Source organism: Papio anubis, chromosome 13 (genome assembly GCF_008728515.1).
Source record: "Papio anubis isolate 15944 chromosome 13, Panubis1.0, whole genome shotgun sequence".
Taxonomy (NCBI): domain Eukaryota; kingdom Metazoa; phylum Chordata; class Mammalia; order Primates; family Cercopithecidae; genus Papio; species Papio anubis.
The window spans coordinates 80659217-80674319 of NC_044988.1; the positions used below are offsets into that span (position 1 = coordinate 80659217).

Consider the following 15103-nt stretch of genomic DNA (forward strand, 5'->3'; position numbering starts at 1 on the left):
TGAAGCGAGAAGAGAAATCTAAAGAAAAAAGAAGAAAAAGAAATGAACAAAGCCAGCAAGAAGTATGGGATTATGTAAAAAGACCAAATCTATGTCTGATTGGGGTGCCTGAAAGTGAGGGGGAAAATGGAACCAAGTTGGAAAACACTCTTCAGGATATCATCCAGGAGAACTTCCCCAACCTAGTAGGGCAAGCCAACATTCAAATTCAGGAAATACAGAGAATGCCACAAAGATACTCCTCGAGAAGAGCAACTCTAAGACACATAATTGCCAGATTCACCAAAGTTGAAATGAAGGAAAAAATCTTAAGGGCAGCCAGAGAGAAAGGTCGGGTTACCCAAAAAGGGAAGCCCATCAGACTGACAGCAGATCTCTCGGCAGAAACTCTACAAGCCAGAAGAGAGTGGGGGCCAATATTCAACATTCTTAAAGAAAAGAATTTTCAACCCAGAATTTCATATCCAGCCAAACTAAGTTTCATAAGTGAAGGAGAAATAAAATCCTTTACAGATAAGCAAATGCTTAGAGATTTTGTCACCACTAGGCCTGCCTTACAAGAGACCCTGAAGGAAGCACTGAACATGGAAAGGAACAACCAGTACCAGCCATTGCAAAAACATGCCAAAATGTAAAGACCATCGAGGCTAGGAAGAAACTGCATCAACTAACGAGCAAAATAACCAGTTAATATCATAATGGCAGGATCAAGTTCACACATAACAATCTTAACCTTAAATGTAAATGGACTAAATGCTCCAATTAAAAGACACAGACTGGCAAACTGGATAAAGAGTCAAGACCCATCAGTCTGCTGTATTCAGGAGACCCATCTCACACGCAGAGACATACATAGGCTCAAAATAAAGGGATGGAGGAAGATCTACCAAGCCAATGGAGAACAAAAAAAAGCGGGGGTTGCAATACTAGTCTCTGATAAAACAGACTTTAAACCATCAAAGATCAAAAGAGACAAAGAAGGCCATTACATAATGGTAAAGGGATCAATTCAACAGGAAGAGCTAACTATCCTAAATATATATGCACCCAATACAGGAGCACCCAGATTCATAAAGCAAGTCCTTAGAGACTTACAAAGAGACTTAGACTCCCATACAATAATAATGGGAGACTTCAACACTCCACTGTCAACATTAGACAGATCAACGAGACACAAAGTTAACAAGGATATCCAGGAATTGAACTCATCTCTGCAGCAAGCAGACCTAATAGACATCTATAGAACTCTCCACCCCAAATCAACAGAATATACATTCTTCTCAGCACCACATCGTACTTACTCCAAAATTGACCATGTAATTGGAAGTAAAGCACTCCTCAGCAAATGTACAAGAACAGAAATTATAACAAACTGTCTCTCAGACCACACTGCAATCAAACTAGAACTCAGGACTAAGAAACTCAATCAAAACCGCTCAACTACATGGAAACTGAACAACCTGCTCCTGAATGACTACTGGGTACATCACGAAATGGAGGCAGAAATAAAGATGTTCTTTGAAACCAATGAGAACAAAGATACAACATACCAGAATCTCTAGGACACATTTAAAGCAGTGTGTAGAGGGAAATTTATAGCACTAAATGACCACAAGAGAAAGCTGGAAAGATCTAAAATTGACACTCTAACATCGCAATTAAAAGAACTAGAGAAGCAAGAGCAAACACATTCGAAAGCTAGCAGAAGGCAAGAAATAACTAAGATCAGAGCAGAACTGAAGGAGATAGAGACACAAAAAACCCTCCAAAAAATCAATGAATCCAGGAGTTGGTTTTTTGAAAAGATCAACAAAATTGACAGACCACTAGCAAGACTAATAAAGAAGAAAAGAGAGAAGAATCAAATCGACGCAATTAAAAATGATAAAGGGGATATCACCACCGACCCCACAGAAATACAAACTACCATCAGAGAATACTATAAACACCTCTACGCAAATAAACTGGAAAACCTAGAAGAAATGGATAATTTCCTGGACACTTACACTCTTCCAAGACTAAACCAGGAAGAAGTTGAATCCCTGAATAGACCAATAGCAGGCTCTGAAATTGAGGCAATAATTAATAGCCTACCAACCAAAAAAAGTCCAGGACCAGATGGATTCACAGCTGAATTCTACCAGAGGTACAAGCAGGAGTTGGTACCATTCCTTCTGAAACTATTCCAATCAATAGAAAAAGAGGGAATCCTCCCTAACTCATTTGATGAGGCCAACATCATCCTGATACCAAAGCCTGGCAGAGACACAACAAAAAAAGAGAATTTTAGACCAATATCCCTGATGAACATCGATGCAAAAATCCTCAATAAAATACTGGCAAACCGGATTCAGCAACACATCAAAAAGCTTATCCACCATGATCAAGTGGGCTTCATCCCTGGGATGCAAGGCTGGTTCAACATTCGCAAATCAATAAACATAATCCAGCATATAAACAGAACCAAAGACAAGAACCACATGATTATCTCAATAGATGCAGAAAAGGCTTTTGACAAAATTCAACAGCCCTTCATGCTAAAAACGCTCAATAAATTCGGTATTGATGGAACGTACCTCAAAATAATAAGAGCTATTTATGACAAACCCACAGCCAATATCATACTGAATGGGCAAAAACTGGAAAAATTCCCTTTGAAAACTGGCACAAGACAGGGATGCCCTCTCTCACCACTCCTATTCAACATAGTGTTGGAAGTTCTGGCTAGGGCAATTAGGCAAGAGAAAGAAATCAAGGGTATTCAGTTAGGAAAAGAAGAAGTCAAATTGTCCCTGTTTGCAGATGACATGATTGTATATTTAGAAAACCCCATTGTCTCAGCCCAAAATCTCCTTCAGCTGATAAGCAACTTCAGCAAAGTCTCAGGACACAAAATTAATGTGCAAAAATCACAAGCATTCTTATACACCAGTAACAGACAAACAGAGAGCCAAATCATGAATGAAGTTCCATTCATAATTGCTTCAAAGAGAATAAAATACCTAGGAATCCAACTTACAAGGGATGTAAAGGACCTCTTCAAGGAGAACTACAAACCACTGCTCAGTGAAATAAAAGAGGACACAAATAAATGGAAGAACATACCATGCTCATGGATAGGAAGAATCAATATCGTGAAAATGGCCATACTGCCCAAGGTTATTTATAGATTCAATGCCATCCCCATCAAGCTACCAATGAGTTTCTTCACAGAATTGGAAAAAACTGCTTTAAAGTTCATATGGAACCAAAAAAGAGCCCGCATCTCCAAGACAATCCTAAGTCAAAAGAACAAAGCTGGAGGCATCACGCTACCTGACTTCAAACTATACTCCAAGGCTACAGTAACCAAAACAGCATGGTACTGGTACCAAAACAGAGATATAGACCAATGGAACAGAACAGAGCCCTCAGAAATAATACCACACATCTACAACCATCTGATCTTTGACAAACCTGAGAGAAACAAGAAATGGGGAAAGGATTCCCTATTTAATAAATGATCCTGGGAAAATTGGCTAGCCATAAGTAGAAAGCTGAAACTGGATCCTTTCCTTACTCCTTATATGAAAACTAATTCAAGATGGATTAGAGACTTAAATGTTAGACCTAATACCATAAAAATCCTAGAGGAAAACCTAGGTAGTACCATTCAGGACACAGGCATGGGCAAAGACTTTATGTCTAAAACACCAAAAGCAACAGCAGCAAAAGCCAAAATTGACAAATGGGATCTCATTAAACTAAAGAGCTTCTGCACAGCAAAAGAAACTACCATCAGAGTGAACAGGCAACCTACAGAATGGGAGAAAATCTTTGCAATCTACTCATCTGACAAAGGGCTAATATCCAGAACCTACAAAGAACTCAAACAAATTTACAAGAAAAAAACAAACAACCCCATCAAAAAGTGGGCAAAGGATATGAACAGACATTTCTCAAAAGAAAACATTCATACAGCCAACAGACACATGAAAAAATGCTCATCATCACTGGCCATCAGAGAAATGCAAATCAAAACCACAATGAGATACCATCTCACACCAGTTAGAATGGTGATCATTAAAAAGTCAGGAAACAACAGGTGCTGGAGAGGATGTGGAGAAATAGGAACACTTTTACACTGTTGGTGGGATTGTAAACTAGTTCAACTATTATGGAAAACAGTATGGCGATTCCTCAAGGATCGAGAACTAGATGTACCATATGACCCAGCCATCCCATTACTGGGTATATACCCAAAGGATTATAAATTATGCTGCTATAAAGACACATGCACACGTATGTTTATTGCGGCACTATTCACAATAGCAAAGACTTGGAATCAACCCAAATGTCCATCAGTGACAGATTGGATTAAGAAAATGTGGCACATATACACCATGGAATACTATGCAGCCATAAAAAAGGATGAGTTTGTGTCCTTTGTAGGGACATGGATGCAGCTGGAAACCATCATTCTTAGCAAACTATCACAAGAACAGAAAACCAAACATCGCATGTTCTCACTCATAGGTGGGAACTGAACAATGAGATCACTTGGACTCAGGAAGGGGAACATCACACACCGGGGCCTATCATGGGGAGGGGGGAGGGGGAGGGATTGCATTGGGAGTTATACCTGATGTAAATGACGAGTTGATGGATGCAGCACACCAACACGGCACAAATATACATATGTAACAAACCTGCATGTTATGCACATGTACCCTACAACTTAAAGTATAATAATAATAAATAAATTTAAAAAAAAAAAGTCAAATAGAAAAATAGGCATGGAATATAAACACAATCACAGAAGAAATATAAATGACTAATACGAAATGAAAAGGCAATGGACAATGCTAGGCAAAGAGTGCAAATTAGAAAAATGAGATTCTTGTTATCAGATAAACATTATTCAACAGTGGCAAAGGTACGGAGAAAAAAGAACAATTAAAACCTTTGATGTTGCAAAACCTCTCCACCAAAAATTCAAAATCACCTCATGTAGAGCACTATGTATACATTAAAAAGAATGTGTATATATAGACATGATATTCTATTAATTTAAAAAACAAATCACAGAACAACATTCACAGTCTGATACTATTTTTAAATTAGTATGTTTGCTTGGTTTGGTAGCCTATGATTAAAAAGGAATTTGAGAGAAGGCACAGGAAACTTCTGATAGCAGGTGCTTCTCAGGGAATGATACTGTGGTGATGGGGAGACCTCCTGTGGGATTACTTTCTATCCTTCTGTATTAACTTTTCACAATAAACATGTCTCACCTGCAGTTTTTAAAAATGACTGATCAGGCCGGGCGCGGTGGCTCACGCCTGTAATCCCAGCACTTTGGGAGGCCGAGGCGGGCAGATCACAAGGTCAGGAGATCGAGACCATCCTGGCTAACACGGTGAAACCCCGTCTCTACCAAAAATACAAAAACATCAGCCGAGCGTGGTGGCGCATGCCTGTAATCCTAGCTACTCGGGAGGCTGAGGCAGGAGAATTGCTTGAACCCGGGAGGCAGAGGTTGCAGTGAGCTGAGATGGCACCACTGCACTCCAGCCTGGGTGACAGGGCAAGACTCCGTCCCCAAAAAAAAAAAAAAAAGACTTTGATCAGAGACTAGGTGAGTCCATTACACCTACAAAGCAGAATGATTTTGAGATATGCCAAAGTCTAGGTGCAAATACTCTTTGCTTACAGGGCAAGCGAGTCCATGGAAGGACTCTGAAGGTATAGACCCAAGCCCTAAAAAAAATTGAAATGTACAAAAAACTATGTTAAACAAATGTTAATTCATTTTTTAGATAGAAGTGTCAGTTTTCATCCAATTCACAAAACAGTGTATGAGCTGACAACCTCTCTCCAAAAAATAGTAAAACACTGCATGTGGTGAGACAGGGTGAGTTCTGGTAAGAGTAGTGACAATGTCATTCAAATGAACCTTGGTATCTTAACAGGGCTCTCCACTCACCTTTTCTTGCTCTGTTGCCCGGAGGCTCAAATAATTGAGAACTTGGGGCTCCAATACACTCAAGGACTCTAGCAGAGCTGGAATGAGTTTTGGTGCATGTGGTTTCAACATGGCTCCCGCACTTTTGCTGATCTTCACAAGGGTGTTAATGCTACAAACATATGGAACACAACTCCTGAGTCCTTTTAACAAAGTGAGAAGACCTACAAATCTCACCATGAGGCTGTTCTGTAGTTCACTGCATTAAAGCATACTGTCACATGGTTACAGAGCCTGGTCTTGGCATTTTGTTTAACTTTTATTAAAGAAACTTTCAAGCATATATAGAGGTAGAAAGAATGACAAAGTAGGAAAAGCCTACCTTCATTAATAGTAGGAATGAAATTCCATGTATTTATTTATAGTAGAAATTTATATTTATGGTGAAATTTTATGGTAGGAATTTATAGTAGACATGAAATTCTATGTATTCTCCACCCAGTTCAACAATTAGCAACATTTGACCAATTTTGTTTCATTTATGCCTCCTCCAAACATACAGCCGCCATTCCCCCGCCACTGTATTACAGTTATGTGCTGCATGAGACATTTCAGTCAACAACAGCAGACCACAATGTCCAGCAGTGGTTCCATAAGATCATACAGGAATACCCCGGGGATACTGCAGGTTCTGTTTCAGACCACCACAATAAAGAAAGCCACATGAATTTTCTAGCTTACCAGTGCATATAAAAGTTTTGTTTACACTATATTGCAGTCTATTAAGTGTGCAATAGCATTATATCTAAAAGTACATTAGTTAACTTTAAAATATCTTAGTTACTGATCATCTCAGCTTTCAGCAAGTCATTATCTTTTTGCTGGTGGAGGGTCTTACCTCAATGGTGATGGCTACTGACTGGTGGTGATAGCTGAATGCTGGGGTGGCTGTCATAATTTCTTAAAGTAAGTCAACAATGAAGTTTGCTGTATCAATCAACTCCTCCTTTCACAAAATATTTCTTTGTAGCATGAGACGCAGTTTGATAGCATTTTACCCACATTAGAACGTCTTTCAAAGTTGGAGTCAATCTTCTCCAACCCTGTTGCTGCTTTATCAACTAAGTTTATGAAATATTCTAAATCCTTTGTGGTCATTTTAACTATGTTCACAGAATATTCACCGGGAGTAGCTTGCATCTCAAGAAACCACTTTCTTTGCTCATCGAGATAAGAAGCAACTCCTCTTCTGTTCAAGTTTCATCAGGAGATTGCAACAATTTAGTCACATCTTCAGGCCCCACTTCTAATTCTAGTTTTCTTACTATTTCCACCATGTATGCAGTGACTTCCTCCACTGACATCTTGAACTCCTCAAAGTCACCCATGAAAGTTGGAATCAACTTTTTCCGAACTCCTATTAATGACATTTTGACCTCCTCCCATGAATCATGAATGTTCTTAACGGCACTTACAATGATAAACCCTTTCCAGAAGGTTTTCAATTTACTTTGCCCAGATCCATCAGAGGAATCACTAACAATGGCAGCTCTAGCCTTACAAAATATACTTCTTGAATAGTAAGACTTGAAAGTTGAAATTACACCTTGATCCACGGGCTTCGGAATGGATGTTACATTATGTTAACAGCCATGAAAACATTCATTTCCTTGTACCTCTCTATCAGAGCTCTTGGGTGACCAGGCACATTGTCAATGAGCAGTAATACTTCGAAAGGAATATTTGTTTTTTGTTTTTTTTTGTTTGGTTGGTTTTTTCTTTTTTCTTTTTTTTTTTTAGCAGTAGACTTCAACAGTGGACTAAAAATACTCAGTAAACCATGCTGTAACAGATAAGCTGTAATCCAGACTGTGTTGTTCCATTTCTAGATCACAGAGCAGATTTAGCAGAATTCTTATGGCTTTAATTTTTCAGAATGGTAAATGAGCACTGGCTTCAACTTAGTCACCAGCTGCATTAGCCACTAACAAGACAGTTGGCCTGGCCTTTGAAGCGTTGCAGCCAGGCACTGACTTCTCTCTAGCTATGAAACTCCTACAAGGTATCTTTTGCCAACAGAAGGCTGTTTCACCTCCATTGAAAATCTGTTGTTGAGTGTAGACATCTTTATCAGTGATCGTAGCTAGATCTTCTGGGTAATCTGCCGCAGCTCCTATATCAGCAATTGCTGCTTCACCTTGCATCTTTATGTTACGAAGACAGCTTCTTTCCTTAAACCTCATGAACCAACCTGTGCTAGCTTCCAACTTTTCTTCTGCACCTTCCTTACTTCTCTTAGACTTCACAGAATTGAAGAGAGTTAGGGCCTTGCTCTGGATTAGGCTTTGGCTGAAGGGAATTTTGTGGCTGATTTGATCTTCTATCCAGAATATTCAAACTTTCTCCCTGTTAGCAAAAGGCTGTTTTGCTTTCTTATCATTTGTGTGTTGGCTGACATAGCACTTTAAACTTCCTTTAAGAACATTTCCTTTACATTCCCAACTTGGCTGTTTGGCACAAGAGGCCTAGCTTTCAGTCTATCTCAGCTTTCAACATTCCTTCCTCACTAAGCTTAATCATTTCTAGCTTTCTATTTAAAGTGAGAGACAGGCAACTCTTCCCTTCATTTAGACAGAGGGCATTGTGGGGTTATTAATTAGCCAATTCCAATATTGTTGTGTCTCAGGGAATAAGACACTTGAGAAGTGGGAGAGAGATGGGGAACAGCTGTTCAGTGGAGCAATCAGGACACACACAACATTGATCAATTAAGTTCACCATCTTAAATGTGTGTAGTTCATACAACTCCAGAACAATTACAAAAGTAACATCAAACATCACTGATCACAGACCACCAAAACAGATGTAACAGTAATGCAAAGCATGAAATACTGTAAGAATTACCAAAATGTGACATAGACATGAAGTGAACAGATCTGTGGCAACCCTGCATCAAGCAATCTAACTGTACCATTTTTCCAACTTCATGTTAATGTTTGCACACCCATGAAATCACCTAATGACACATCTCAGAAGTATCCTATTCACTAAGTGACGCGTGACTGCATTGGAAAGCATACCCTTAACTAAACTCCACTATGAATATCTAAAAGACAAAGGTTCTTTATTATAATCATAATACCATTTTCACACTTTAAAAATATTAATGATTTTTCCATATCAAGTATCCAAATTTCTCTGTTTCATTAGCTTCTTAAACAGTTGGCATGCTAGAATCAGGATCCAAGCTCACTCATACATTGCAATCTACTGCATTTCCTAATTTTTTAACAGTCTCCACTCTCCTCTTTTTTTCTTATTTGTCCTCGACTGTATTCCAGTCAGGTCATTTAACATGTTCCTCTCTCCCCTGTACAGATCTACAGGCTAAACTGAGTCCACGTTCAATTTTGTAAACACACACACACACACACACAGAATCCTTCCTAGGCAATGCTGTGTGTGTCCTATTCCATCACATCACGATGCACTGGTTGTCTTTTTGTGCTGTGAGGAGTGATTGGTGAGTTCAGGTCTGGTTGCCCTGAATCATTATAAAGTTCTCGTCAGCCAGTGGATTAGGGGCATCTAATGATCACTACTTAGATTTTACTGAGGAGAGCAAAAAGTGATACTTTTTTGTGTGTGTATGAGGTGGAGTTTCACTCTTGTTGCCCAGGCTGGAGTGCAATGGTGCGATCTGGGCTTACCACAACCTCCGCCTCCCAGGTTCAAGCTATTCTCCTGCCTCAGCCTCCCAAGTAGCTGGGATTACATGCATGCGCCACCACACCTGGCTAATTTTTTTTGTATTTTTAGCAGAGACAGGGTTTCTCCATGTTGGCCAGGTTGGTCTCGAACTCCTGACCTCAGGTGATCTGCCCACCTTGGCCTCCCAAAGTGCTGGGATTACAGGCATGAGCCACCGTGCCCAGCCAAAGTGATACTCTTAGTTGCATCTGCCTTTGCAGTTGTTAGGTGAGTCGTCCTAAAAAAAACTTTCTCTCATCAACTATCTACTTGCCATGAAATACTGCTGGCACTATTATTAGTAATTTGTTCTACTTTTAAGAGTGAAATAAAAATGGAACAGATAAAGTTCCTAGACAGCACTGTAGTTTAAAAACAAACAAAACATACAAACTAGAATCCTACACTATTGGTTTTAACTTAAAGTAGCCATATATTATATCTAAAAGTGTAAGTACATTTTTTTGAATATTTTATCATTGCAGGTGGTAAACAGCTTGTCTTAAATCTAATAATGTGTCAAATATTACTGAATATTATCATGAACCAGCACGCTCCTGAGGACCTGCAGTGTAACAGGAAGATGTGCTTGTTGGGAGCAGAGGCTGATGACAACAGAAAAACATGCTTGACTCAGAATGCTGGGCAAAAGCAAGGTCTCACGAGAATGTTTCTGTGAAAATATTCTGTCTCACAAGTTTTCACAAATGACCCAAGGGTCATTCTCCCAAACCTCTTTCTCTATTATTTTCCAGAATCTAACCTTGAAAGAAACACGATTTCTAGGAACTGAGCAAATCCAATACATTCATTTCATCAATGGATGCACACCTGAGGGCTCGAACTTCCGTCACGGGGCTCATCATTCCTTTGTCCAGAAGGCAAGGCAGAAGGGCAGCGATGGTTCTCTGGCCAGCTGCTCCTTTGGCAGGGTCACACATTTTCACACAGACCTCACATACAAAGAGCATGGACGTTAGTGAAAGTGACCGCTCATCCAATAAAGCATTCATCTGACAAAAGACTTTCTACTTCACATATCTACAGAGAAGAATAAGTGAATCTACTTTCCCTGACACTACAGAGGAATGAGATCTGAGATTGAGGCTTAGGTCTGCCGAGAACTAAACAGAAAATCTAGTAATGCATTTCACTGTCTAAGCACTGGTCCTCCAATTTGTGAAATACAGAACAAAATAGATGATGATCAAATGAGAAAATATGTAAGAAAGCACTCTAAAAAAGGTTTAGGGCTGGGTGCAGTAGCTCACACCTATAAACCCAACACTTTGGGAGGCCAAGGCAGGCGCATTGCTTGAGCCCAGAAGTTTGAGACCAGCCTGGGCAACATGAAGAGACCCTGTCTCTACCAAAAATATGAAAAATTAGCCAGTCATGGTGGCAGACACCTGTGGTCCCAGCTCTCCAGGACGCTGAGGTGGGAGGATCACCTGAGCCCGAGAGGTCGAGACTGCAGTGAGTTGTGATCACAGCACTGCATACCAGCCTGGGTAACAGAGTGAGACCTTGTCTCCAAAAAACAAAAAAAAAATTAAAAAAAAAAAATTAAAGAAGTTTTGAAGTGTTATCATCATCATCATCATCATCATCAATAACGTCAGGTCACACACAATACAGTGGTCAAGATCACACCTGAAACAAGAAAACACCTATATTTAAAACCTGGTTTTACTATTTCTGTGACCTATGGCAAGGTTTGTGCAACTAGAATGTAAAGTTCCTGATATATCACAAAATCAAGTTCAAGTGGGAGATAATTTAGTTTCAAAAAGCTTTCCAACCTCACAGATATGAAAGGTAGCTTTATATGTAAACATAGCAAAAGCAAGAGAAAAGACAGGTGTTGCTTGATCTGAGTGACGTGCTCTTCAGGGTTAAGTCAAAGTTTTATCTTAATTTCACCATTTAAAGAGACCACAAGTATACTCTGTTCAACATACCAGCATTACAGTGTTTACAGCACTCGCTTTCTCATTCATTCTAAGAGCAGTGAACTACAACAGGAAGCCAATTATACTGCAAATACATGTCACTTCCTATGACAATAAGTAAATCATTGTCATGGTCACCCAGAACTCTGCCCCACTCCATTCCCAATTTAAGACAGGAGTTTTCACCTTGCTCAGAGTTTTCAGAGCTAGTTCTGCTGCTTTTCGTACAGATTCCTAAAAATGACAAAAGTGTGAGATCATACAAGTTAGAGAGTTTCACTATCATCTACTCTACAATTTGCAATTTAATTGCCTCAGAGCCTATAGAGATTGGTGGAAAATCTTACATTTCATATTAGGTTAAAAAAAATTGGTATCTCATTAGACTCCCTGCCCATCAAGGAACACATTACCATGCCATACTACTAATTTTTAAACATTAACTGTAACCTATTTTGACCTTAATAAATTTAGCCATTAACAGTTGAGAAACTAAATGTATTATGAAAGTAAATACGCAAAGATCTATGTGAGAATTCTGAAACACTTAAAATCCTCCAATAAATAAAAAAGAAAGGTAAAACTGAAGTGCCTAATTTTAATAGTAAAATATCAAAAATACCTAAAATTAAGATTGCCCAAGAAAAATTCAGAGGAATTGGTCACATTATTTGAGAATAATTAAACCCATTTACAGAACTGATCAAAATACTGTTACTATATTCAAAACTGTTATTTGTCCCTAATCCAACAGAATCATGTGATCTCTACTGAAAGAAGGTATACAGCCACCTTTTTTTCAAGTCTATTTAATTTAGATCTAAGGATACCCAACCTTGCAACTTCACAGACACATTAAGACCGAAACTTTGGGGGAAAACATTGGTCTCTACCTGGAAATGGAATTTTGACATATACAACATAAATATTTTAATAATTCCAATTTAACTTTTTGTATGTATAAATGCTGATTTATTTCTATAATACCTTGATATCATCTTGTACTCTAAAAAGCGTTTCCCAAATTTCTGGAAGTTTATCAATGATGTCATCTAAGGGTCTTCCTCTCAATAAATCATTCAAAGCTAAACAGCTGAAAATTAAAATTTCATTTCAACATATGAAGAAGAAGGTCAGTATTTTACTATGAAACGTTTACACTAAAAAAGAAAACAGACTCTGCCTCTAATTCGAGTTCTCATCCCCTCACCCCAACACAGCAATGACTTCTCTCCAGGTCCCTCAAATATACCATATATATATAGAATTTACAAGTATAAAATGTTTGTTTCCCACAACTACAATACAATCCCTTTGAGATGACACGTCGTTTTTTATTCACCAGTGTGCCCCCAGGGCCTAGCACACTGCCACGTACATAATAGGCACTGAATGAATGTAATTTGTATACAGAAATTCTACCCTATAAAGTCATGACAGTACAAAAATATATCTTGGTATCTAACAATTTAACAGGTAATCTTCAACTTCTTTGATTTCATACTTATATAAACTATGACAATTTAGGAAAATCTTTAACCAAAGCTTAAATAGTTAAAGAAAAATAACTACCTAATGTAGCCAACAAGAAATATGCTTTTTAGTAGTTTTTTGTTTTGTTTTGTTTCGAGACAGAGTCTCACTCTGTCGCCCAGGCTAGAGTGCAGTGGCGCAATCTCGGCTCACTGCAATCTCTGCCTCCTGGGGTCAAACGATTCTCCTGCCTCGGTCTCCCGAGTAGCTGGGATTACAGGCACACGCCACTGGGCCCAGCTGATGTTTGTATTTTTAGTAGAGACGGGGTTTCACCATGTTGCCCATGCTGGTCTTGAACTCCTCATCTCAGGTGATCCACCCACCTCGGCCTCCCCAAATGCTAGGATCACAGGTGTGAGCCACCACACCCAGCCAGCTTTTTAGTAGTTTTAATTTATTCCTTTTGCACAAAGTATAAAACCTGGAAATTCTGAAGGGAAAAAAATTCGGTTTTATTTGACTAAACTTATATTCCTAAAAATGGTACCTGGATTCTCGAACTCGCCACATATTGCTTGTAAGGTTCTTAACCAAATCTTGAAGAATTTCTTTCAAATATTTATCCACCTAAGGAAAGCAAAGGATAAAATTTAAAATGCAAAATCCATCAATAATCAAATTATTCAACTCTTAACCACACTGGTTAACCACATGTAACCCACACTGCCCATGTTTCTGTATTTTACAGCCTCCATGTCTCTCTAGGCCACTCAGCCCACAAACCTCTTCCCACTTTTGGTCGCTATAAAGCTGCCAGGTGATCATTCTAAAATGTACATTTGATGCTCTTATTTTCCTCAGTGCATAAGAATGAAGTCCAATCACCCGGGCTTCACACAAAGTGCACACAAAGCCTTCCATGACTCATCCAGACCCAAAAGTACCATATTCTGTCTCACCTCCATTCCTTGGCACATGCCACCTCTACCTACAATCCCCTTCCCAGGTCGTACTTGCTTGGCTAACTCCTACTTGTCCCTCAAGGTTCATATTAGCCGTTCTTTCTCAGAGAAGACTGGCTTGGGTACTCTCCTCTCTGTTCCCATAGCACCTTCTGAAGGAGCATCACACAAAACCATTCAATAACTGCACTGTTCCACTATACTGGAGACCCTCAAGGGGGTCAGGTGCAGTTACTGCACAGGACAGTGGAGTTACTGAGGGACAGAGTCTCACTCATCATCAGTGCAGTTACCAAGGGACAGAGTCTCACTCATCATCAGTGCAGTTACTGAGGGACAGAGTCTCACTCATCATCAGTGCAGTTACTGAGAGACAGAGTCTCACTCATCATCAGTGCAGTTACTGAGGGACACAGTCTCATCATCAGTGCAGTTACTGAGGGACAGAGTCTCACTCATCATCAGTGCAGTTACTGAGGGACAGAGTCTCATCATCATCAGTGCAGTTACTGAGGGACACAGTCTCACCATCAGTGCAGTTACTGAGGGACACAGTCTCATCATCGGTGCAGTTACTGAGGGACAGAGTCTCACTCATCATCAGTGCAGTTACTGAGGGACAGAGTCTCATTCATCATCAGTGCAGTTAGTTGAGGGACAGAATCTCACTCATCATCAGTGCAGTTACTGAGGGACACAGTCTCATCATCAGTGCAGTTACTGAGGGACAGAGTCTCACTCATTATCAGTGCAGTTATTGAGGGACAGAGTCTCACTCATCATCAGTGCAGTTAGTTGAGGGACAGTGTCTCACTCATTATCAGTGCAGTTATTGAGGGACAGTGTCTTACTCATCTTTTTATCCCCAGTACCTTACCCAGTGCCTGGCTCATGACTGTTCAGAATGAAAGATGAGTTTTACTTTTTAAGCCTCTGTGCTGTTTTGATATACACTTAGCAACTTGGTAATAATGAGAAAATAATGGTAGTATCACTTTTATACCAATGCTGACATTCTC

General features: G+C 39.4%; 1 protein-coding gene across 7 annotated transcripts in view; it reads right to left on the minus strand.

Moving 5' to 3' along the window:
• Positions 1 to 15103, minus strand: part of ECPAS (Ecm29 proteasome adaptor and scaffold) — a 130057-nt gene that overhangs the window by 16737 nt on the left and 98217 nt on the right. For all 7 annotated transcript variants that reach the window (XR_002517467.2, XM_031654398.1, XM_021927282.2 and 4 more), the window contains 5 exons: positions 13670 to 13749; positions 12634 to 12739; positions 11833 to 11880; positions 10526 to 10647; positions 5966 to 6116 (listed from right to left, as the gene is read on the minus strand). Coding sequence is in view for 6 of the 7 variants with exons in the window: in XM_031654398.1 (XP_031510258.1) it covers positions 5966 to 6116; positions 10526 to 10647; positions 11833 to 11880; positions 12634 to 12739; positions 13670 to 13749 (507 nt within the window). In the remaining variant the exon portion in view is untranslated. The remainder of the gene's footprint in view (positions 1 to 5965; positions 6117 to 10525; positions 10648 to 11832; positions 11881 to 12633; positions 12740 to 13669; positions 13750 to 15103) is intronic.